Raw genomic sequence first — 25,270 nt, 5'->3', positions numbered from 1 at the left:
AAGGTCATGGACCCTCCCTCCTGTCTCTTACTGACAGAAATTGTAGCTTGAAGGCTGACAATACTGTTGTGGTTGCCTCCCAATGGCCACTGAGTGTATTTGTTTCTTAAAGGTATAGGTCCTGCTTTTATCATTTTAGAGGGAGTTAACACACACACACACACACACACACACACACTGCATTCTTTGCTTGCTTGTTTGTTGTTCAGATTTCATATTTTTTCCCTGCAACTTGGGACTTTTCTCAGGTTTGTAGAAGGCTCTTTTTCTCTGTCCATGACTCCAGTCTCTAGATTTAAGTATCCATGCATGGGGCTGTGTTGACAATTGGATACATTGATAAGCAAAATAGAACATCTATTTTGTTATAATATGTGAGTTAAAAACACTTCAAAGCTGTGCAGGTATGTGTATGTACAAAACAGCTGAAATGTAATTTATAACCATTTTAAGTATTCAGGAACGCTGTATCTGCTCTTAAACAAATTGCAGTTAAAACTCAAGAACATTCACTTATCCCTGGTTTAGTTACACATTGAGTGTGTTGAATCCTGCTGACCTTTAAATGCTTCCAAATTCTGTTTCTATTATTTTGTTTCTTTTTTATTGCAGCTTTCCTCCACTCACTGAGAAAGAGGTTGAGGTGAGTCTATTTAACTTCTGTTACAATGTATCCTTCCCTTCTTTTGAGGAACTTTGATAGCATACATGAGAGTGTAACTGTCTCAATCATTCAGTGAATTGGGAATTTGATCCCAGGTCTCCTTAACATTGACACTTATTCTAAGCATTGCATCAGACTAGCTAACCCATAGGACTTCACAGCAGAAAGGGGTCATCACACTTCCCATGTCAGATAAGGCAAGTTAATGGTATGTGGGTAAACTTTCCCCATTATCAGGAAATGTTAAATTCTTTGAAGAAAATATATTTGACATCTTTATATGATTTCAGTTACAGATAATAGGTTGTATCAGGAGATCCCAGAATAGCCTGCTAGATATACTGAAGGAAGCAATGATAGCCAGTGGTGTAGCTGGACCATACTGTGCCCAGTGTGCACTCTGCATTTTCCACCCCTCTGCCCCACCCACCCACACACACTCACCTTAGTTCAGCCTGAAAGTGCAGGCTGAAAAAAGAGGCCTGTTACCTTGAGGCTGAAAACAGCCTGGTGGGAACTACACTTCCCAGGAGACCTTGGGGCTTGCAAGGTATCCTGGGAAATGTAGTTCCCACCAGGCTGCTTTTTGAACCTCCACTTTCAGGCTTAACTGAGGTAAATGTGTGGGAGGGGGCGCTGTGGGGAGCAGTTTTCCGCCCTCCCAGGCGTTTGCCTGGTGCAATGCATGCGCTCCGCCCCCTGGTAGCTCTCCACCTCTGATGACAGCCTCTTAAGTTTTGAATAGCAAATAGTTCAGTTTGGCTAATTGGACCCTCTGTCAGAAATGCTAACACAAAAAAGTTAGACCCCCTGCTAGACACAAAAGTCCTGTCTCTGACCAGCAAGAACTATCCCAGTGAAAGATGCTGTCATGCTCTTTCTTGTCTAACATTCTCTAGTATGAACATGCTAGTAATTTTCTACCTAATAAAACCAACATTCTAAAATTGGTTTCCAGTTCCTTATTCAACAAAAAAGTACATAATCAGCCTGAATAAAGAACTGAATTTTGCACGCATCTGCTCCATGTTTACTATTGAGGGACAGAAGATGCCCTAGTGTTGTTACTGGTGCAAAACTTTCTTCTTGCACAAATGGCTTTCAATAATGGTGTAACAGAACTAATAATTCAAAGGAGTGCAGTTTCCTCACGCTGGGATCTGACGGGCAGGGTTCTGTATCAACCTCTCCACCTATCACAACTCTCAATGACTGACTAGCAGTGGGTAGCATTCAGTAAATGTGTGTCAGTGAGGGATCAGTAAAGTTAAAAATAGATATTAAGAAGGCCAGGTTATACCCATTTTTTTTGTTTTTACTCACATACCCCTTATTTTAACAACACAACAATTAGTTTATTGCCTCCTCCCTAGAAGAGATTTATTTTGGTTGACAAGCAAAGTGTTGTAAAAGTGTAACATTTTCAGAGTTAAACTGGGCCTCCGCTTTCTTCAAGAATCTTTACCATGTCATACCCACACCCTGGGTTACAGAACTGACAAAACTGTTTCTCCTGATGGTATCAGTACTGGGAGCATAGACCTTATCTATTTACTCCTTGCACCTTGCACTTCCCCAGTCTGGTCATCCCTTGACTGAGACCCTAAAGATAAGGTTAGCTAATGTCTGAAGATTCTCCTTTTATCCTTTTACCAATCCCCAACCTACCAACTTCCTAAGATAGACTAACCTGCCTAACACAGGATGCCCACTCCTGTCACTAAACTGGCCTTGTTTTTCTGTATATCTGGATGAGCCCTAACTGTTGATTTGGTTCATCTTACGCCCCCCACCCCTCCCAGATACAGGATCCATACATCTTCTGGAAACTCTAGGAATTTACAAACACTTCATGGAATCAGGAATCAGCTGTGATACCTGGAAGGTAGAGCTGGAAGCTGTCCATCACATAAAAACATATGTGATTTGGGTGTCTAAAAGCTTACTTTGGGGCACTCTTATTTCCTTATTCGTTGGTAATGATTGGTGAAAGCATCACTTTAGAGAGTAACAGGAGTCAGACACAGTTGCTTGAGTACCTCAAAGGAGACAGTATCTTCATAGTTGGAGTACATAATTTGAACAACAACATTTAATTCAAGGGACAGGTTGTGTATATTTCTGTCCCTTCTTCAGCCTGGCTATACATCTGTGTGTGGAATAAGGAATTTGAGACTAACCTTGTCAAATAACTTGCATGAACATTTTAAAGCATTGCATTTTAACACTTGGTCAGAATACATGTGTACCCTGAGCTTATGTCTCTAAGAATATGTCCACTTTGCAGTTAAAGCCCATACCCGTACTAAAATAACTCAATGCAGGAAAGCAGTTTTCTTTCCACCACTCCTTGATCCTTGCCTAGAGACCTGCTTTGATTTTAATACTGACCAAAACTTATAAACATTACATGTATAGATCATCTTAGTACACCAGTAAAGAAGTATTCATGAGAAGTAGAGAAGTGCTATTATGAGCTTGGAACGAATACTGAGACCTGAGGGCAGGCCACTATCTTCTCCCCCAACACCCTGCAGTGATTTTCTTCTGGCAAAAGTGTCCAGAGTAGAAGGGAAAGGAATGCTTAATCTCCTCCTGCTCCCACACTCAAGAGCCAATTAACCTTCCAAAAACATTCTTAATGTGAGTGTCAAGTCAGACATGAAGTGCAAGTTGGGGTAGAGTTTCCCCAAAGCCAACACACAGGTAAATATAGTTGCAATGACTTTTACAACATGTAGAAATTAATTTAAGAATCTGTACTATTTTTTATGTAGGCCTTTACTTTAAATAATAGACTCTCCCAGAAAGGATCAGAGTCCAGGCCTTCTTTATTAGAGTGTAACTACGTGTGAAGGAAATAGCTCTTTATCAGGTTTTTCATATTTTAAAACAAACATCCTCCCCCTTTAGACTGTATTGTTTATTAGATTCGTTATACTGTTTTCTTTCATTTTCAATTGCAATGAGAGAAGTGAACAATAAATGAAATAAATAAATAAGAATCCTGATGGCAGCTGTGGAATGGTCAAAATGTCATTGGGGCATGTCATTGGAATGGGGCTAACCCTTTCCCTTTGCTGTGCAATTGCTCCTTCAAATATACTCTTTGTCTTGTGGTCAGGAAAGTACAGGAGCTCAAACAGTGTGGTTAGGCTAGTTAGGAAGATCCCAGATGAAACCTTTACCACAAAGCTCACTGAGTGACCTTCAGTCAGTGACTTTTTTCAGTTTGCTGTACAGCACAAAGTTGCTGGAAAAATAACCCTGCATGCTGTCATGAGTTCCTTGGAGGAAGAGTGGGATAAAATGAGCTAACTTTAAAAAAAATGAAACCTGATTGTAGCTGAATTTCCCCCATGTCTAGTACGGCTCCAAGGGAATTTAACTTCTAGAGAGGCTTAAGTTCAGGAAATTAATTCTTAGCAAAACTCACAATTGGACACCCCAAAAATATGTCTGTTCCTTTTGTTTTGCATTTTGCATCCCAGCTGTGATACAATAGATGTTAATCAGTATTTTCTTTTTGTTTTACCTCAACAGAATGTATTTATACAACTTTCATTGGCTTTCCGAAATGATAGTTATACTTTGGAATCAAGAATTAGCCAGGCTGAGAGGGAGAGAAATTTTTCAGAGGAGAACACAGAGAAGGAATTGGAGAATTTTAAAGTAGCTATTACGGTAAGAATAGATAATGAAGTTGTATTACATTTGGTACTTGTATTCAGTGGCTTTAATGCAGTAATGTGGATTTTTGCTTCTATGACTGCATATGGCATCCAAATCTGTTATAATATGGAGTTTGTCATTTTCATAATGACAAGAAGAATGCTAAACAGTATTGTAAAAGATGTAAATTACTGATTTTACTGTAAGGAAGGAAGAATTCTTGCTGTATTTTAAAATAGGATTGAGAATTAGGAATGATCTTTGATGCCTTATTGTATCTTTCCACCTTATATGATTTCTACACTTACTATTCCCTATACTTTGAAGCATAATGGTTTTTGCTAAGGATGCAGGTAGTGTATGTACTTGCTGGAAAACAGGATAATTATGCTATACAGCTTGCAATTATTGTAGAGGACTTTGGCATCATGATTGCTTTTGTTTCTCCATTCATTGTGACACAGTGCTTCATTGAACTTGCTCTCCAACAGGAAATAGTTACTCTTCTCTGAGCACTGTTCCCCAATGTCGCACCCACCCCATGTTCAAGTAAAGTGGCAAGATCACTGACCTGTTGGGCTTGTTGTTGGCATCAGCCAATACAGGGATTTGAGAACAAGTAAGCTGTTAGTCTCCCTGAATTGCAAACCCTGTGCTAGAGACAGAAGTAAAAGGCTTGGCCTCTCCAATAAACACCACCCTTCCCCTGTGCACTCTCTTCCCAGCACCAAGAAAGCTGCCAGTAGGGCAGCAATTTGACCCCAAGGAAGAAAGCATACAACCACCATAACAGCAGCCACCTGAGCAAAGACCAAGCTGGGTGCTTTTGTAAGGCAGTTCTGGGTAAATGTTAATATGGGATCCTAGCTAACTGTTGGGAAGGTGGTCTTCCATTGTCTCTTCCTTTGAGAGCTTCACACACACCTCCTTAACCCAGTGAGTTTCCTAATCTCCCAATGTGGGACTGAACAGAAGCCACAGTGATGAAAACAGGGTTGAGATTAGCTGTAACTGTTGTTCATCCAGTGGTTTTCTGTGGAGGTACACATCTCTCCTGCCCTGCTGTGAACTCTCTACAACTTTAGTTGCTTGGGGTCTCCAGTGGTGGCCTGGAGAGAACTGAGGGATTAGTGCCCCTCCTCCTGATCATATGATTGTTTGGGGGGAAAGTGCCAGAGGGAGGTGGGCACTCATCATCTGCTAGACAGCTTTGGAAAGCTTTTCCACAGCTGGTGTTCATGTATGCATTTTCAGTGTGTGCCTTAACAGAAGATCACTTCAATGAACAACAGTTGCAGGTAAGTACAACCTAGTTATTTTGATGAACTGTAACTGTAAGTCAAAATTACTCCATTGGACTTGGTGAGAAGGGTAGTGAAATGTTAAAGGACTTTAGTAAGATTATACAAGGATTGTAATGTTTACATTTTATGGTTGAATTTCAAAACTACACTTGAAAATTGTCTTTTTTAATGGGGAAATGCTTTCCTTCACTCTTCTTGGTGATTTGAAGAATTGTAAGATTAACTGATTCACTTCCCTCAATCAACAGATAGTTGTACGTTTTGATTAACAATGTATTCCGCAACTAATTGTTGCCTTACTGGTAATGATCTTGATTCAGAGGGTTATGTGACAAACTCCACATGTGCAGAGGAACTTTAATGGGCACTGTACCCAGAAGCCTCCTTCTTACCATCCAATAAGTACCTCCAAAGCTGAAGAGGTTCAAGTGGCCTCCTTTGCAAATATCTACTTGGGGGTAGAAACATTCTATACAAATTAAAGAGGAACTCTCTGAATTGTAGTCTATCACTGCCTGGTCACATTGTATTGAAATTAATTAGAAAAAGCATACCTTTTCTCTAAACACACAGAGTTTAAGATTAGTAGTAGTAACAGTTCCAAAGAACATTATGTTTAACCTTTTTAAATAGCATCATGCCACCATCATGTCTAGTTAACATTACCCATTCTGAATCCCTTGGAAACTTTCAGACAGTCAAATGTGTTCAAACAGAGTCTGTTTCATGAAGTACATCCCAATATTTTGGCTGCATTCAACTTCATGTGCAACAATAAATTAGACAATTGAAATAGAGTTTAAAAACAAATACTAATGGGGGAAAGCATTTTTATTCAGGAAGACATTATGTGGTCCCATTGGAGTCAGGCAGTCTGTATTTTTTTCAGAAATTATTAAAGAGCTGTTGCTAAACTGAAATATGGCCTTATTTTTTCTGATGGTGGAAACTGTTCATTCTTCATTACAAAATGTGAGCCTTACCTCTCCTACAGTAAAGGCAGTGGCCAATTTAAAAATTCAAGCTTTATAAGACTGATGAAAAACTAAGAAAAAAGAACAGTTTGTCAAGAGTTTGATTCCTTAATGACAATATGGATTATAATACCTTGAAATATGGCTTCTTTTTGATTCCTGAAGTGAAACTAAAAGTGTTGCGTATGATTAGAAAACAATGCCAATCAGAGAGTTGTCACCTCCAAATGATTACAGAGGACAGCCTTCAAATTGTGAGTTGTAATAGTCATTCGTTTAAAGTTCTCCTTGATTTGACACATAAGTGCATGCTATCATTTCAGTCTTCAGCTTCCTTATGGCATCATTCTGAACACAGAGAGATGTATCAGAAATTGTTGGAGGATATCACTGTGCTGCATCGTTTGGCCTCTAGATTATCTAGTCGAGCTGAAATGGTTGGAGCTGTTCGCCAGGTAAGATTACTCACATTGAACATCTTTAGGCTTGACATTTACCTATTTGTAGTAGGCAAACCCCACCTTCATTTCAAGAAGCAAACCATAAATGCACAGTGTCTTCAGGTTCTACATCACTTCAGGTTCTTCATCACTGTCCACCGTCATCAATCATAACAGATATGACCAGGAAGTGATCTTCCTGAAACTTCCCCTTCCCCAGGTATTGCCTTCAAAACCTGCCAGCATTTTCCAAGGCAGTGCTAGGAACCCTAATCATCTTGTATTTTCCCTCACGTGAAATTACCATGTCTGCTAGAAAATCTTGATTGCAGTGATGCTCTGTCCTCCAAAGGAAACTACCAGATTCATTACAAATATATGAAACTGTTGCATGCTTTTCTGTATGCTACATATTTTCAGGAGAAGCGCATGTCAAAGGCCACTGAAGTTATGATGCAGTATGTGGAGAATTTGAAGAGAACGTATGAAAAGGATCATGCTGAGCTTATGGAGTTTAAGAAACTTGCCAATCAGAACTCTAGCAGAAGTTATGGTTCTCCTGGTAAATACTGACCTTAATATTCAATTATTTTAAAATATGAGTTTGCATTGCTGTCTAACTTTAAGTTGGCACTCCTATATCTAAATATTTAAAGAAGAATCAAGATATCTAACAAAAAAGAATTGTTGACAGAAGTTGAACTTACAGATTTATTTAAGGCATCTGATTTCTCTTGTAGCTATAATGGGAAATAATTTTCTTCCAAAATACTTCTGCAATTATATCAGAGAAGACTAAGTGCACAATATTTCTTTATGTGAATGTCCTCATGACTATCATGTAGCCATTAAAGAGAAAATTGTTATCAGTATTTCAATGGCAAAAATGCATTCAAGTTTTCTTTTTCTTTTTCTACAGAAGATGGTGTTCCACGTACATCTAGATCCATGTCTCTTACTGTGGGAAAGGTATTCTTCCAAGTTTTAAAGAAATAAATATATTTAATGAAAGCTACATGCAGATTGGGAGTGGAAAACCCCAGCTTGCCTATGAGAATAAGCTAAAGAGTTGGGGATTTTTTGTTTAGAAAAAAGATGGGTAGGGAGGACATGATAGGCATTTATAAAAAATATGTGTGATGTAGAGAAAGTCCCAAAATACTACAGCTCAGGTTCTTCCAAGGATAGTAGATTCAGGATGGACCAGTGAAGAACTTCACATATTGTATAACTTATTAAACTTGTTGCCATGGAATATGGTGATAACCATAAGCTTAAATTGCCTTTAAAGGGGGATGATAGAAGATAGGTCTGGCCACAGCTATTCATGACAGTGGGTAAATGGGACCTCATTGTACACTGCCACCAAACTTCTGAATTATAGTTGCTGGGGGAAAACAACAGCTTCTAGGCTTCTTGAAACAAGATGCTGTTGGAAACAAAATGCTAAACTAGGCAGTCCACATTGGTCTCAGCCACTAAGGTTCTTCTGATACTTAGGAGGCCCTTACTTTCTTTCTTTAGTTCTTTGTTGCCCTTACTTGTAGACCTTCCTTTTATACCCTAAGCTGTTTGTTCATCTTCTTGTCTACTGATGCATTTTCCCCACTTGGCTTCAGCATGGCATTAGCAGATTTTATATGAAACACCAAGAATCCCACAACTAATATTCAAATTCTGCGTTTCCCATTGCCGACAACAGTTTCAGGCATTGTCACAAATATGGCCAGCAATATAGGGGATTAATTGTTGGACTTGACCAAAAAAGCATAGAAAATGTCTCTGTGGACAGAAAAAGAGCTAGCCTGGCCTCTTGGTGAAATATACCAAAAAGGGAGTCCAAAGAACAGGATAGCGTTGGAGGGGGACAAGAAACAAATTATATGGCCTTGTGTAGATTAGAAGCCATCTAACCCATAATCCATAGCTATAGTTTGTGGAGACCCAAGTGCAGAGAATGTCTAAGTATGGCAGGAATGTCCAGCTTCACAGAAGAGGAGATATTGTTTAAAGATGGGCATGTTTGTTGGGAGCCATAAGATATTCAGATGCATGAATATCTTCTTAAATGACTTCTTAAAATATATGTCAATTATTAGTTCATTCTTGCTACTTTTTATCTTAACAAAATCTATTTTAAAATAGTGATTACAAGAAGACATTTCAAGTATAGATAATTTTGTATGGTATTTGAAGTTATAAGATAATTAGTCAAGAATGTGCATCTTTATCAAATGGGACAGCTAGCTATTGTTCCAAGAGGAAGTTAAAATCCCAGAAGGGATTTCTTGCCTGTGACTTACTTTCTTTGGGCATAAGATACCTTTATGTGGATTTATTATTATTATTATTATTATTATTATTATTATTATTATTATTATTATTATTATTATTATTATTATTATTACTACTACTACTACTACTACTACTACTACTACTACTACTACTACTACTACTACTACTACTACTATTTAAATTTAATAGACCGCCCTACCCCCGAAGGGCTCAGGGCGGTTTACAAAACAATCAACATTTGAATATAGCAAATAGTTTCAATTAAAACAATAAATAAATTAAGCATTAAAACACTAGCAGCAGTGATCTTCCACAATTAAAATAAATAGATAATGTCCGGCATTAATCCCCCGGGAGGGGACTGGCCGATATTCAGTCAGCAAATGACAAAGCTGTAAGGAGCAACAAAGACATGTAATTTCTCTCATTTATTTGTGTAACAATGGTGGATGGATAGTGTAATGTTTTGTTGATTTAATCAGTGTTAAGATCTCAAATAGCTATACTTTAATAAAAAGCTTAAAATAGAAGCAGTGATGCTCTAATAGTATTTACTTGTGTACTATACCATTAATGGATCTAAAACATTATTGAGGTGCACCACTATCCAGGAGTTAAATGATCTGCTGTAGGAAAGCTAACTAGAAGCCTAGGACTTTTTAAGTACACACCTCTATCTGAATCAGGCCTGGCTAAAGTCTTTCAAAGTAGCAGAAATAGTTCAGTAGCTGGATATGTTGTCCTCATAGTTGTGTGGATAGGACTGCATTGGCAAAGGATATCACTGTAGATCAAGGGTCTGCAACCTGCGGCTCTCCAGATGTTCATGGACTTCAATTCCCATCAGCCCCTGCCAATTGGCCATGCTGGCAGGGGCTGATGGGATTTTTAGTCCATGAACATCTGGAGAGCCGCAGGTTGCAGACCCCTGCTGTAGAAGAACATTAACTCTACACAAACAAGAGGACACATAAGCACAGTGCTTTTTGATTGTCTGATGGAATATTCCTAGTTTCACAAACTAACCATAGTTTAAATAGCATTCCTTGTTGAATCTGAACTAACCCTAACTATAAATAAGTCACTTTTATACTAATGTTCGTAGTCATGATTTTGCTGTCATTTGCTATGTGTTATATCTGTGGAGAAATTGCTTGGTGACGCAGGTGTAACAAAATATACTTTTACTATAGGCACCTCGTAGGAGAGTCAGTGTTGCTGTTGTTTCAAAATTTGAGATCCCAGGCCAGTCACCTAACATGTCACCGATTCCTTTGATGCCATCCCTGGTAATTTTGCATTTTATCTTCTATACAGATAAACTTTTCAAGGAAAAAACTCACTTAAGAGTAATTACTGCATTTTTATACATCCATTCTATATCATTGGTCTTGAGTTGTATTGGAAAAAAAATCAAGTATTAGGTTTGTGTAGTATTGATTCAATGATAGAAATGAGAAAAATCTTATAATATAAAGGAAGAGTAGGAAAGTTGCTGTTCATTAAACCTAAAAAATATGTCTTCAAGAAATGCACATCGCTTTAGTGTTGCTGTTTGGAGTGAAATGGAATTGTAACATGCTTTATTTATAGGCTGAGTCTACAAATGGAAGAAACAATTTGACAACAACTCCTGTCTTACCTGCACTTACAGAGAAGTGAGTTCACATTTTTTTAAGATTCTGTTAGCACATAATTTTTTGATGGAATAAGTATCTGAATTTACCTAAAATACTGTAGCATAAATATGGCCTTACAGCATTGTGTTTCAGAATCTACTCTATACTTGGAAAGTCTTGTTGATGCATAAAACGAATCCTACAATAATTGCTTATTTAGATTAGATACTGATTAATACAGATGATATTCAAAGTCTCACAAACAAATGAAATAGGGTGCTAGATCACCTTGTTTTGCAAAGGATTGAGATATGGCCCTTACTCTTATGCCTGTTGTTTCAGTGGACCATAAGCTGTGACTTATCATTCAATCCACAGGGCTCAGGTAATCAAGATCAGCACTGCTGCCATTCTGATGCACTGCCTCCAGGGGAGGCAGCAAACACCAGAAACTCCCCATAGCACCTGAAAGCCCTCCATAAGACAAAATGGACTTATGCCACCCTTTTGGGTGGTGTAAGTCTAAGGGCTATGCTTGGGGTGATCCCAGCTCCAAAGCTCAGTGGAACCAACTAAAAGTGAATGTCAGTATGACATTCTCTTGGTCTCTTCCTCTGAGATCTTCACACCCACCTCCTTAACTCAGTGAGCGTGCTAATCTCCCAGTGTGGGACTGAACAGAATCCACGATGATGAAAATAGGGTTGCACTTACCTATATCAGTTGTTCATCAAGTGGTCTTCTGTGCAGGCATACATCCCTCCCTCCTGCCCTCCTGTGAACTCTCTTGAGCCTTAGTTTCCTAGGGTCTCTGGTAGCAGTATGGAGATAACTGAGGGAGTAGCTCCTCACCTATTCATGTGATCTTTTTGGCAATTAACATCCAGAGGGAGGAGAGACATTCCTAGTCTACTAGAAAGCTTTGGAAATATTTTCCACAGCTGGCCCGCACACGTGCACATGCCGTCTCAATGTGTGCATGTTGAGAAGACCAGGTAAGTACAACACTGTTTTTCTGGCCCCAAAATTGTGATCGGCATTACCCTGGGCATGTAAGAGAGGGCCACAAGAGCCAAGCACTGATGAAATTCTTTCTTCTCTCCCGCTCATGATTTGCTTAAGTTCACAGAATCGGCATTGCTATCAGATGGCCATCTAGCCTTTGTTTAAGATACTCAAAAGAAGGAGAGCCCATCTTGTCCCAAGGACACCTGTTCAAAAGGTTCAAGCAGGATTCAAAAAAGGAAGAGGCACTAGAGATCATATTGGAAATTTATGTTGGTTACTGGAATATACAAAAGAATATCAGAGGAAAATCAGTGCATATCATGAATTGTGGCAAAACTTGTGACTCTGTGGATCATAAAAAGCTATGGTTGGTTTTAAAATAAATGGGTATGCCACCGCATCTGATTGTTTAATGAGAAACCTTTACTGTGTACAAGAGGCTACTGTTAGGACAGAATATGGACAAACAGAATGGTTTCCAATTGGCAAAGGTGTCAGATGAGGATGTATCTTATCTCCTTGTCTGTTCAATCTATATGCAGAACATATCATAAAGACACCTGTATTAGATTTAGATAAAAATGGAGTGAAAACTGGTGGAAAGAACAATTAACAATTTGAGATATGCAGATGACACCATGTTACTGGCAGTAAATAGTAAAGACTGGAAATGACTACTGCTAAAGGTTAAAGCAGAAGATGCCACAGCAGGATTGCAGCTGAATATCAAGAAGACAAATGCAATGACTACTGGGGAATTACATAAGTTTAAGGTTTACAATGAAGAAATTGAAATTGTTCCTTGGATCCATCATCAACCCAACCCAGAAATAAGGAGATTTGGTCTGGGAAGGGCAGCCATGAAAGATGTAGAAAAGATTCTTAAATGTAAGGATGTGTTGCTGGTAATCAAGGTCAATTTAATTCATGCCATAATATTTCCCATTACTATGTATGGGTGTGAAATCTGGGCAATGAAGAAAGCTAAAAAGAAGAAAGTTGGTTCATTTGAAGTGTTAAAAGAGAGTTTTATAGTTACCCTGGACTGTCAAAAAGACAAAATGGGTGGATCAAATCAAGTCTGAACTATCCCTAGAAGCTAAAATGACTAACAGAGGCCATCGTACTTTGATCAGATTATGAGAAGATAAGACTCATACTGGAAAAGACAACAATGCTGGGAAAACTTGATGGCAGCAGAAAAAGCTGAAGACCCAACAGGAGATGGATTAACTCAGTAAAGCAAGTGTCAAGGCTGACCCTGCTCTGGTGAGGTAACATAACCAAACTTAGGCCTGGGTAGATTCAAGTCACTCCCAGTAACTCACACAAAATGTGGCAAAAAAAAATTAATTCAAGAAAAGTTTTTTAAAAGAAAGCATATAGTTTAAAGGAGTCATAATGCACACAAAATGACAAAGACCCGCTGACTATGCTACTTACTTATTACTGGTTAACTACTGGTTATTACAGCTGAGGGATGAATTTCCACAGTTTATACAAAGCATCTTCAGGCAACAAGGTTGGTAGGTGGAGTAAAGGGGGATGTTCTCGCTCTACTATAGTATATTATTTAGGCACTGTAGGCTGTAACCTCATGACCCTTCCAGTCAATCACAGAACTATCTCCAAGATCTTTCTGAGATGAGAGTTAGCTCTTTCCTCCCATACCAGATTCATAGCTGAACCATGTGAACTAATTAACAGGTTCTCAAAATGACTGTGTTGAGTAGCCATCAGTGGGATGGGGAGTGGCTCACATCTGCTAGGAGTCAAGAGTGCCAAAAGATGACAGCTTTTACTGGAATTTTCCTCTAAGATGGCATCTCTCTTGACAGAAAACCATAGCCTTCAGTTTGTAAGACCTGAGCAAGGCTGGTAACATTTTGGAGTCATTAATTCATGGAGTCACAATTGGTCTGGAGTGGCTTGACACACACAGAACCAGTCAAATAACTGCTTTATCCATTAATTTTAATGGGGGAAACTTAAACAAATAACTGTATTGATTCATATCATAATCAAAAGTGTAAAGGCTCATTTGGTCCTAGCTTGACTTTTCCCCTTCAAATTATGATGGTTTTCATGTTGAATAGTTTATGACTCTATTGATGAACTTGAGAAGAGAATCTGCTCATCCCATCAAAGGGCGTTTCCCCACTTACCTTAAGCCCCGCGCTACTCGAGGAGAGTAGCGCGGGGTCCCTCGGTACTCCCCACTGAGAGGGGTGGCGACAGCGCAGCCGCCCTGAAGCTGCTGATGTCGCGCCCCTCAGCGCGCAGCATCCTAGGCACTCTTCTTAACGGCGCCTTTTGATGGCTCCGCGCAGAGCACGGGGTCGTGGGGACGGCCAGGCGCGCGCCTGGGATGCTGCGCGCTGAGAGCAGCGCGCGGCATAGAGGGGAACGACGAGAGTGGGGAAAGGCCCAAAGATACACTTGAATATACTTTGAAAGGGACCCAAGGAAAGGAATTCCTGTCTTCTGTTAAATAGACCTAACAATTCTGTTTAATTTAAATTTTCCAGTGGAAAATCAAATGGAGACCCTGACTGTGAACCACCTCCTTCAGCACCAGCACAGAGTGGAATGGAAGAGATCAGCCCAGAGATGAAAGTGAAAATAGAAGGGGAAGCTTATAACAAAGGGTGAGAATGTGTATGTTGTCCGAATTACTCAGAAAAGATTCTGTATAAGGCTATCTCTTTTAAGTACATAAAACATTTTAGTACAGAGTATTGTCGAAGGCTTTCACGGCCGGAATCACTTGGGTGCTGTGTGGTTTCCGGGCTGTATGGCCGTGTTCTAGCAGCATTCTCTCCTGGCGTTTCGCCTGCATCTGTGGCTGGCATCTTCATCCTCTGAAGATGCCAGCCACAGATGCAGGCGAAACGTCAGGAGAGAATGCTGCTAGAACACAGCCATACTGCCCGGAAACCACACAGGACCCAAATTTTAGTACAGATCTTTTTGCTTTCATGAATTGTCTTGATTATTTTGCAGAACTAGTGGCTATATTAATATCAATGGAAACACTTTGAAAACCAAGTCCTCTTCCTATCATCACATCTGCCTTTCAGATAGGAAGTCAGTCCTCAAACTGCCTATGTTCTAAACTGTGGCTGCATCCCTGCATTTTCTTTGCCCCACCTCCCTATGACAGATGGATTATTTTGCATTATTGTTATATTGTTATAGAAGTAAAAAGCCAGTGTGGTGTAGTGGGTAAGAGCAGATGGATTCTAATCTGGAGAACTGAGTTTGATTCCCCACTCCTCCACCTGAGTGGCACTGGCTTATCTGGTGAACCAGATGTGTTTCCACACTCCTACATTCCTGCTGGGTGACCTTGGGATAGTGACAGTTCTTCGGAACTCTCTCAGCCCCACCTACCTCACAACATGTCTGTTGTGGGGAGAGGAAGGGAAAGACGTTTGTAAGCCACCTTGGGTCTCCTTACAGGAGAGAAAGGTGGGGTATAAATCCAAACTCCTCTTCCTCCTCTTCTTCTTAACTTCAGAGATATGTCAATTAACATTTTTTTTAAAGTTCAGAAAGTCTCAGCTAGCAAATGCTCTGCATCACCAGAAGGCAAGAAAAATGGTGCTATGTTGATGGAGCTTTTAAAAATGTGCAGAGGAGCGAATACTATGATTTTTCTCAAAAATATCACACCAAACCAGGTTTGAGAAATATTACAACTAAATGGAGGGAAGCTAGAAAGTAGACAGCTAGGGGACACCATTGTATGGATGCTCCCAAAACATTAACACTAAAGTGTCTAGACACAAAACTGGAGTGAGATTTCTATGTGAAAGCAGCCTGATTTACTCTAAGCATTCATCACCATCAATGCACATTACCTCATAAATATGATGTGATTGATTATTATGAAAACAAAACAGCAAAAATTCTGACATGTAAAATACTTTATCTGGGTACAACTCTGGAAGGCACATCCGTTGCTTGAATGCCTAGTTGCATTCCTCTGTTTGTTTGCATGTGTTACCATAGCAGTTATGTTTCTATTTTTAAGAAAAGCAAACCAGAAGGACATAATGTCTTCATAACTATAACAACTATCTGAACCTAAGTAAATCAATTAAAGTAAAAGTGTAAACAGATTTGATTCACTGTGTTATTGCCTGAGTTATGTAGCTCATATTTCTGCTGTACTATGGATCCAACTCTAAGGTTAAAAAGTTCTGTTAAGACAAATGGAAGCCTGAAATATTGCAGGCATGAGTTTAAGCACATCAGCAAACGATATATGCCTTCAAGTAATGTTTGAATCTTTTTAACATGATACTAGTTGAGAATATGTCTGTTCAAGATGTATCTATACCAGTGGTGGCGAACCTATGGCACTCCAGATGTTCATGGACTACAATTTGTATCATCCCCTGCCAGCATGTCCAATTGGCCATGCTGGCAGGGGCTGATGGGAATTGTAGTCCATGAACATCTGGAGTGCCATAGGTTCGCCACCACGGATCTATACCATAAGCTAAAAGTGATGCAGCTGACTTGGCACTTGCCCATAAACGGTTCAAAACTGTGGTTCAGCCAAGCATACTGCTTGCATATCCCTCCTCCTATTGCAAATCTCCTACATTTCCTGGAGGTCCCTTGACTTGCTCCCTGCCGTCCCAATCCAGTGAAGATATCTAGGAGTCTGCATGCATTCTACCAGTACTTTCCTTTATAAGGTTTTCTTGCATCCTTTGGAAGAACTACCAATAGCCTTCCTCAGAAATGTAGAGTTTTTGTTATGTTTTCTGTTTCTGCTGTACTTTGTTCAGCAGGGCCACCTAGGAATAATGAAATAGACTGAAGGCCTCACTTCAGGTGGTGAACTGGAGAAACAAATTTCACACTCTTCTTAGGACATGTATGGAAGTGACAAAAGCACCCTTTCTACCTTAGAGGAGCAAGTTAATCTGCCGTCCTGGATATGTTAGGTGTCTCAAAGCTCCATTCTAGTTTCTGTGAACCAGGAGGTGAGGACAAGCATGTGGAGGGCTTTTAAAGGTCATTATGCTGTTTTCTTTTGTTGTTGTCCATGAATCTACTATGTATATATAATCAGTAGTTCAAATCAGGATTTTTTTGTATTGCACTTAAAGGTATCAGGAAGGCTTAAAGAAAGCTAGGGAACTTGAAGAGCTAATAGAAGATGATGAAGAAAAAATTGTTGAAAGGCCCAATGAATGTAAGGACAATGAAAGTGATGATGAAATTGTCAGACACAGGTGAGAAAATAATATTTGCAGTTATTTGATGAAAAGTCTTAGGGAATGTCCCTAAGGTTTATATTGAGAATTATCACCTGTGTGGTGTGGAATTTTCCCTAGAATTTTCTAATAGCAGAAAAAGCATTCGACCAAGTAAACTGGGACTTTTTACTGAGCACTATGGAACAAATGGGAATAAGTGGTAATTTTCATTCAGCGTTATGCAATAGTAATCAAGAAACAGAAGCTAGAATTAATTACAATTATACTGGCAGTTTCAAAATTGAAAGACGAACTAGGCAAGGATGACCTCTCTCACCTTTACTTTACATACTATCATTAGAGGTACTTCTCAATGTGATCAGAATGGATAAAACATTAAAGGGAGTATCATATAGGGACAAAGAATACAAAGTCAGAGCTTTTGCAGATGATGTAGTATTATTTATTTGAAATTATCAGGATTCTTTGGTTAAAATACTAAGCATAATCAAGGCAAATGGGGCAGTGGCAGGTCTGAAGATAAATAAACAGAAAACCAAGATTATAACGTTGAATAAGTAAGCAAGAGAAAGAAGATTTGGAGAGATTCACTAATATACAAGTAGTTAAGAAGGTGAGGTTCTTTGGAATTGTAATAAAGAACAACAACGAAAAATTAATCAAGAACAATTACATAAAAACCTGGAATGAAATAAAGGGAAATCTTAGCAATTGGCGTAAAAAGACACTTTAGTTTTATGGCAGAATATCTGTGATTAAGATGGTTTTGCCGAAAATGAATTTTCTTTTTCAATGTATACCACTCGTAACATTGAAAAGACTATTCGAAAGATGGAAAAAAGATATTGTTAATTTTGTATGGGGAGGAAAAGGGAAAAAGGTTAAATATACAAATTTGATTGAGGTCAAGAAGAGGGGAGGGTTATAGTCTTCCGGAGTTGCAATTATACCATGATTCTTCAGCATTATTGTGGATCAAAACATGGGTAAAATAGGAGGAAGTTGCGTTGTTGAATATAGAAGGATTATGGGATGAAACAAGGATGGCATTTCTATCTATGGCCCAATGAGAATAATTCCAAAACAAAAAACTTATGATATGACAAGACATGACATTAGAAGGGCTTTGCTTAAGCTATGAATAAGGTATAGGAAAATCTTTTGTGTTAAAGTACCTACCTGGATTTCACAGATGTAGGCATATCAAATGAAGGACAATAATAATTACAGAAATTGGCCAAGATATAGTGATTTGTTGGAGGTTAAAGCAGGAGAAATAACTATTAGAAATAAGGACTGCATAAAAGTGAATGGTCAAATTTGTGAGTTGCATAATTACGTTCCTCTTAAAAACCTAATGGAGAAGGATATAGCTGTGAGAGGAATCTCTACATCTTGGAGTGAATTACATGGGTTATTAATGATGAACACAACTCAGACAATTAGCAAATTGTACCAAATTACTTGAACAAAATTGTACCAAATTACTTGAACAAAATTGTACCAAATTACTGGAACAAAAGACAGAGAAACAGGTATGAAACAACGTATGGTGAAATGGGCTCAGGATCACTGTAGCATCATATTATTAGACGATAATATTATTATTATTAATAATAATAATAATAATAATATTATTATTATTAGACGAATGGAATACATTCTGGAAAAAAAATATTCAAATTCACCCCAAATACGGATTTATGGGATAATAGTTTGAAAATTATGTACAGGGATTATTTGACTCCAGAGAGGTTATTTATAGTGTTGTACACCGCCCAGAGCCCCTCGGGGATTGGGCGGTTTATAAATTTAAAAAATAAATAAATAAATAAATAAAATACCCGTATATACTCGTGTATAAGTCGACCCGCATATAAGTCGAGGCACCTAATTTTACCACAAAAAACTGGGAAGACTTATTGACTCGTGTATAAGACTAGGGTTGAAAATGCAGCAGCTACTGGTAAATTTCAAAAATAAAAATAGATACCAATATTTGAAGATATGTGGCCTCATATTTAGTAAAGAATTATAACTTATGGTTATTTGAGGGGCATTTAGTATAATATGTAGATATATTAGTAAAGAGGGTTATATACTATATAAATTTAGAATGTATTTAGTATGTTGGTGGTTGTGATTGTTGTTTATTTTGGGTTGATTATGATAGAAACTGCAATTTAATTACGAGGGGTGGAGTAAATAGAAATTGTTTCTGTATAGCGTTATTTTAAATATTATTCCAGGTGATGTTAGCCATATTGGGATTTGTTTTTGAATGTAATATTCTGTGGTTAGGAACACATAGTTATGTTTGGTTTCTGTGATTGGGAATGGTAATATTGTTATTGAATACAATTGTTATTGTTTGGTAGATTTGGTTTTTCTTTTGAACTATTTTTTTTTAAAAAAGAACAGCTTCTCTGTAGCTTTTCAAACTCTCCTAAAAGGCAGTATTTTGCTGCAGTATTCAGTTCAATTCTAGTCTAGCCCCTGATTCAGTGCATATAGTGCCAGGTCTAAACAGAACCTTGCATACATATGCTGTGTTTGCACAACAAGGGCCTTTTCTGCATGCACAGCTTACCACAGATTTTCCCTGTGATCAAGCTTTGTGTCTTGGAAACCTTTTCTTTGAAATCATCCTGCACACCTCCTTTCTCCCACTGTTTTAGGTTTACTCCCCTTGTCTCTTCAGTTGCATTTGTTCTACACACTACTGCTCAAAACGTGTTATTCCTGATGGTGGTAGAATGTCATCTGTGATGTAGAAAAACAACCCTCTCCCCTTTCTTTCCTTTTGTAATAGTGCTGTAATAGTTACATGTTGAAGCAGCAACTGAAACTTGTCTCAGCCTCCATTTTCACTACTAACCCAAAATGAAAGCCAAAACAACTGATGAAGCAGGCACCATTACTTGAAAGAACAGAAATGTGTGGCCACCTCCCAACAAAGAATCATATTATGGGGGAAAATTTGATCTGCAATAACTCACAATTGTTACTGCAGCAGTCCCCAATTTCATGCAACAATTATTCCCTAGTAGTCTTTTCAATCATCTCACTGTCTCAGAATTCTGTCGCTAATGTAAATGCTGCCAGCTTCAGAATCGCTTTCAGCCCTAACATTAAACTGCTAGTTCAATGTGACAAAGCTGATCTAGTTAACCATACTAGTTTTTATCTAGTGAAATTGACAAAACATGTGAAATTGACAAAACTGATCCAATCAACCATGCTAGTTTGTATCTCTGCCTGTTAATATTGCAGGTACCACGTGGAATTGACAAAACTGAACCAATTGATCATGCTAGTTTGTATCTCTGCCTGAAAGTTAACATTGCAAGTTCTATGTAAAATTGACAAAACAGATTCAATTGACCATGTTTCTTTGGCTGATTATATTCACTGGTGCTCTGCCCCGTAGTGAGGGTAAGTTTCCTTCAGGGCAGAGATTTCTGTACTGATGTGATCCCACTTGCAGCACCATAGATCCCAAAAGCCCCAAGATTAGCAAGAATGGGGAAACTCTGATGTTTCCCCCTTGCTTCAAGGTTTTGCTCCTTCTGGGTCACTCCCCAATCCAACCCAAGATTGAAGATTGACTTTTTTTTAAAAAAAAAAAGGCTTTTAAATATAATATTGCTATTCCTTGTATCGATTTTTTAAGGGAAATGTCTGAAAACGATCCCTGCAAGGAGTGGGGGGAGACCATCTCACCCCCACTCATCACAGGGATTGGCGGCATTTCTCTAAAAAAAGCTAGTAACTCACACAATATCGATAAAGGGGATATCAATATTATATTTTAACGTTTTTTTAAAAATCCAGCAATTTTCAATCTTGCATTGGATGGGGGGGGGGGCAACCAGAAGTGGGGGCAGGCCAGCCACACAAATGGTGCAGCAGGCATTGGGGCACCTCTTTGTATGTAAAAACATGAGGAGACCCGCTGCAAAGGCACTGAGGATCAAGGAGCATTGTGGAAAGTGTTTGTATCTCTTCCTGAAGTTAACATTGCAAGTTCTGAGTGAAATTGACAAAGCTTATCCAATCTACCCTGCTTCATTGTAATTTTGCCTCAACAATACATCTCTAGTTTGATATGACAAAGAGAAAAAGAGGATAAAATGACTGAAGGGGAGGTTGGGCAACTACAGAGGGCATAAATAAAGGCCAGGTGTTTAGTAGGGTGAAGAATTAAAGACCATTTCAACATAATCACAATCTTAATAGAAATTGGCTTGGAAAAGGATAAAAAAACTACCATTGTTAAAATGTTTAGAAAAAACAACAGAGGAAAATGAAGAGAAAGTGTTTCCATAACCAGAGAAAAAGTGCAGAATTCAAAGAAAAAAATCATAGCATTAGACAACAAGATACATAGTAAATAACTTGTGCAGAAAAGGCTTAGGTTTCTGTTTTTCTCAGGATTCCTGATCAACTGGAAAAGCCCTCCTGTATATGTTTGTATGCACATGGAACTGTGGAAGAAAAAGTGAAAAATGAACATTTCTCATATTAATGCACATTTTGGCTGGGGATGGGGTTATGCTTGCTTAGAGCACTGAAACATCTAGTTGTTTCTGACACTTTTACATGTCTGCAAAAGTGTACCCATGAACAGAAGTCAAAATTGGCAAATACACATGACTCAGTACTAATATGTACTGAGTCCTGTGTATTTGCCAATTATGACTTCTGTTCAGTCAGTATCTCTTCCAACTTTTATTGCAACTTGATGATTTATTGTACATAATAACCAAGTATACAAACTGTAAATGTGCTCTACACATTGCTCCTTTCTCCCATACCTGAATGTTTATAACCTTATGTAAATATGTCTCTTCTCTTCCTGAGACTGAGGCAAGGTATTAAAAACTGGACAAGAAAGCCATCCAGCAAGTATCAAGAACAACATTACCATCTTGAGGACAGTCATATTTCCTTCTCTGTATTATTATGGCATAACGTAACTTCTATACTCCTTCTGAGTCTTGCATAACATGATCAGTTTTTCACATAAAATGCTCAGTTGAATAGTTTAGATGTATTATATAATTTTACTCTCATTTTTTTATTTTACAGCAAACTCGAAGTTGTTATCCATTATATACAGATACTCTACCCCAAACTACAAAAACATTGGAATGTGCTCTGGATTGTAGCAGCTGTTGTCATAATTTTTGCTGTGGCGCTGGGATTCTCAAGTTTATACAATTATTTCTCCTCCTGTGCTGAACTATCAGAAGAGCAACAAGTGAAAGCTACCTGCTCTGCTGCTCAGCATTACCCCTGGTGGAACTCAGGACTTCAACATGACCAGCACACAGAATAATGATGGCACAAATGGGAGAGAAATCCATTTATAATAGCATACTTTTAAAGTGAGACACACGAAGCAAATTAAGAGTTTGGCACTTTCATGGTGGCTAAATCTGATCAATAACCTACCACTTAGTTTATTCTGTGCCCTCAGACTTGCAAATGCATTGTGATTTTTAATTAGCCAGATGCACCAACTCATAAATGCTATCCTCTCTTTTTATATCTGTAATCTGATTTGTTGTGCCTGAATATTGACACAGCCACATGAAAACATGAAGACAGAATTTAATTTTAAAAATGGGGCAATTACACATGGAGGATCATAGGTAGAACATTAACTCAAGTGCTGCTAAATAAAGCCATCCGTAGCCTTCTTCATCATGAATTATTTCTGCTGTATAAATGTTGGTACTGGACTTTTAATTTTGAAGCCCTTACTGTTGCAGTAGTTTAGAAATATATTTGTTTTCACAACTCTAGGGAGTGAGCAAAACATAAAACTGGCCAGTACTTAATTATCTCCTGACTAGGAAAAAAGTCCACACAGTTACTGAACAAGCTTGAGTATGAGTAACATGGATGCTTCCTGTCTCCACACATGTACAGTGTAACATGACTGCAGACTGTGTGCATCTGTTCAAACTTATCCTACATCTGTTAGAGAGCAATATCAAAAATCATGTGCACATCCCATCAGTATGTACTATCACGTCCCGTCCCATCAAGTGTACTAAGGGCCTTTTTCTACAAGATTGGTCAACAGCCTTGTTTCCACAAAATGGTAATAACTCTAAGTACATACTTTGAAGTGCCATGTTGTAATTAAGATAAAGGCATAATTCATTACTCCTGTGTTGTTTCTGGTGAATCGATCATATTTAAATGTTTTCCATGGCTTGAACCTAAATTAGAAGTATGACAGTTTGGGAGGTGAAGGAGCCGCAAGAGATTATGATATTTGGCCCTGAAGTGGGTGAAAGCTTCCACCTACATTGCCATTATCTGAGAAACTGTCTAGCTCTGCCCTTAAGATAGATATCATATATTTGGCAGGATCATTATTTCATAGTTAATATATGTTTCTATACAGAATATAAAATAATGATCCTGCCAAATATATGATATCTGTAGAGGGAGAGCTAGACATTTTCTCAGATAATGGCAATGTGGGGTTTTGGAACTAAATGAAGCATATGCATGTTAGAAGGGAGTGGCAAGCAGTGTATTCTCTGCTGGAAAGATGAAGCAGCATTCAGCGTGAAACTAACTTGGAAAGAGTTGACTGATAAAACATTTTTTCCAACTTAATTACAAGAAGTTTGGGAACTAAATGTGGTTTATTGGTTGTTCAAGCAGCTGTTCAGAATTCCAGAGGTCCATGGTAACTTCAGTGTTATGGATACCCAAAATTTGATAGGTTAGATAAGATCAGTCACTAATGCTAAAAATGCTTTTTGTATATTGTTTCACTGTTTGAGTATAACTGAAAAGGCCACAGAAAAGTTAACAGTGTGATTAAGAATGTTTAATGATGCTAATGAGAATGTGTACCTTTTTGCTTTCAAACTGGAAGAGGTGAGAGTAGGGGTTGGCTGGTGAATTAAATGACCTGACCAAAAAGAACAGCTATATTATATCATTCAAATACAGTTCAAATTTTGAGGGGGAGAAGCAACATCTGGAGGCAGTGTGGGGCTGTGGGGGTGGATTTGCCCTCCGCAGATGCTTACCCCAGCTGAGGAGCAACTCCACTGACAGCCAACCACTGCAGCCCTCTGAGACACCTAGCCACAGCGTAGAGCACTGCACCAGCATTCCTGCACCGCCAGAGCCCCTAACAGCATAATGGATGAGCCTGAGTAGTGCTTCAGATAGCTCAGGGACCACGACAAGTTCTTCCTGCATTTCACAATTGGCCATGCAGGAAGGGGCTGATGGGAATTGTAGTTCCTGAACATCTGGAGAGCCGCAGGTTCCCTACCCCTGGTCTGGAGGCATGGCAAATCCCTCCAGATACACCACAGCCTGGGTCCAGACCCTTTGGGGTGGTGTAAGTCCACTGAGACCAATGGAGGGCTTTCCACCAGCAGGGAGGGTTTTTCGTTTTATGCTTTTCCATGCTGCTGAAAAACCCTCTGGAGGTGACAGGATGGCACCAGGGCTCTGAATTGGACTGTAAGTGATGCTGGAAATCTGGAAGCCCAGCTCCACTTATACAGTAGAAAGTTATGTGCAGGGTGATCCACAAGCTTTTCAAAATAAAAACTGATTACTCATTCCTACTGTTCCCATTCATAAATGTCATAGGCACACATAATGCTCCTTACAAGGTCCTTGGATTCCTTTCTGGTGTGAACTCCCAAGTTGTTTTCCTCCTGGCCTTTATAACAGTGAAGGCATGTAGTGAAATCACTTGAATTACATGCATTACTGCCAATCAGCGTTTGTTTTAGAGATTTAAAATTGGCTTCAAACCCTGGTTTCAATTTCTTTTTCATAGCAAACACTGCTTAGTATTAATCATGGTAAAGATCAGTGCCATTGGGGTCAAAGCCAGTGAGACTAATTCATAAATAAAAAGGACTGGGATAAAAGAGATAGCCCTCAAATGACTGTCCAGTCCCACTTATTTAACTATACTGGTTTGAAGATGTTAAGGCTCCCGTGTTAAGGATAATGTCAACTCCAACTTATATGTAACACCTTTTAATGCATTTCGTGTCTTT

The 25,270-nt window shown here is 38.7% G+C and overlaps 1 protein-coding gene across 3 annotated transcripts in view; it reads left to right on the top strand.

Annotated features, from left to right (window-relative positions):
* Positions 1-24,390, top strand: part of IRAG1 (inositol 1,4,5-triphosphate receptor associated 1) — an 84,395-nt gene extending 60,005 nt beyond the window's left edge. For all 3 annotated transcript variants that reach the window (XM_048483313.1, XM_048483314.1, XM_048483315.1), the window contains exons 12-21: positions 613-643; positions 4,208-4,348; positions 6,938-7,069; positions 7,475-7,616; positions 7,974-8,023; positions 10,543-10,638; positions 10,943-11,007; positions 14,505-14,624; positions 17,103-17,228; positions 22,305-24,390. In XM_048483313.1, the coding sequence (XP_048339270.1) occupies positions 613-643; positions 4,208-4,348; positions 6,938-7,069; positions 7,475-7,616; positions 7,974-8,023; positions 10,543-10,638; positions 10,943-11,007; positions 14,505-14,624; positions 17,103-17,228; positions 22,305-22,554 (1,153 nt within the window). In that variant the 3' untranslated portion in view covers positions 22,555-24,390. The remainder of the gene's footprint in view (positions 1-612; positions 644-4,207; positions 4,349-6,937; positions 7,070-7,474; positions 7,617-7,973; positions 8,024-10,542; positions 10,639-10,942; positions 11,008-14,504; positions 14,625-17,102; positions 17,229-22,304) is intronic.
* Positions 24,391-25,270: the final 880 nt, after the last annotated feature.

The sequence above is a fragment of the Sphaerodactylus townsendi genome, linkage group LG02 (assembly GCF_021028975.2).
Source record: "Sphaerodactylus townsendi isolate TG3544 linkage group LG02, MPM_Stown_v2.3, whole genome shotgun sequence".
In the NCBI taxonomy this organism is placed as follows: Eukaryota; Metazoa; Chordata; class Lepidosauria; order Squamata; family Sphaerodactylidae; genus Sphaerodactylus; species Sphaerodactylus townsendi.
Note: the sequence above shows the minus strand (reverse complement) of the source record. Positions and strands in the feature narration are given on the sequence as shown.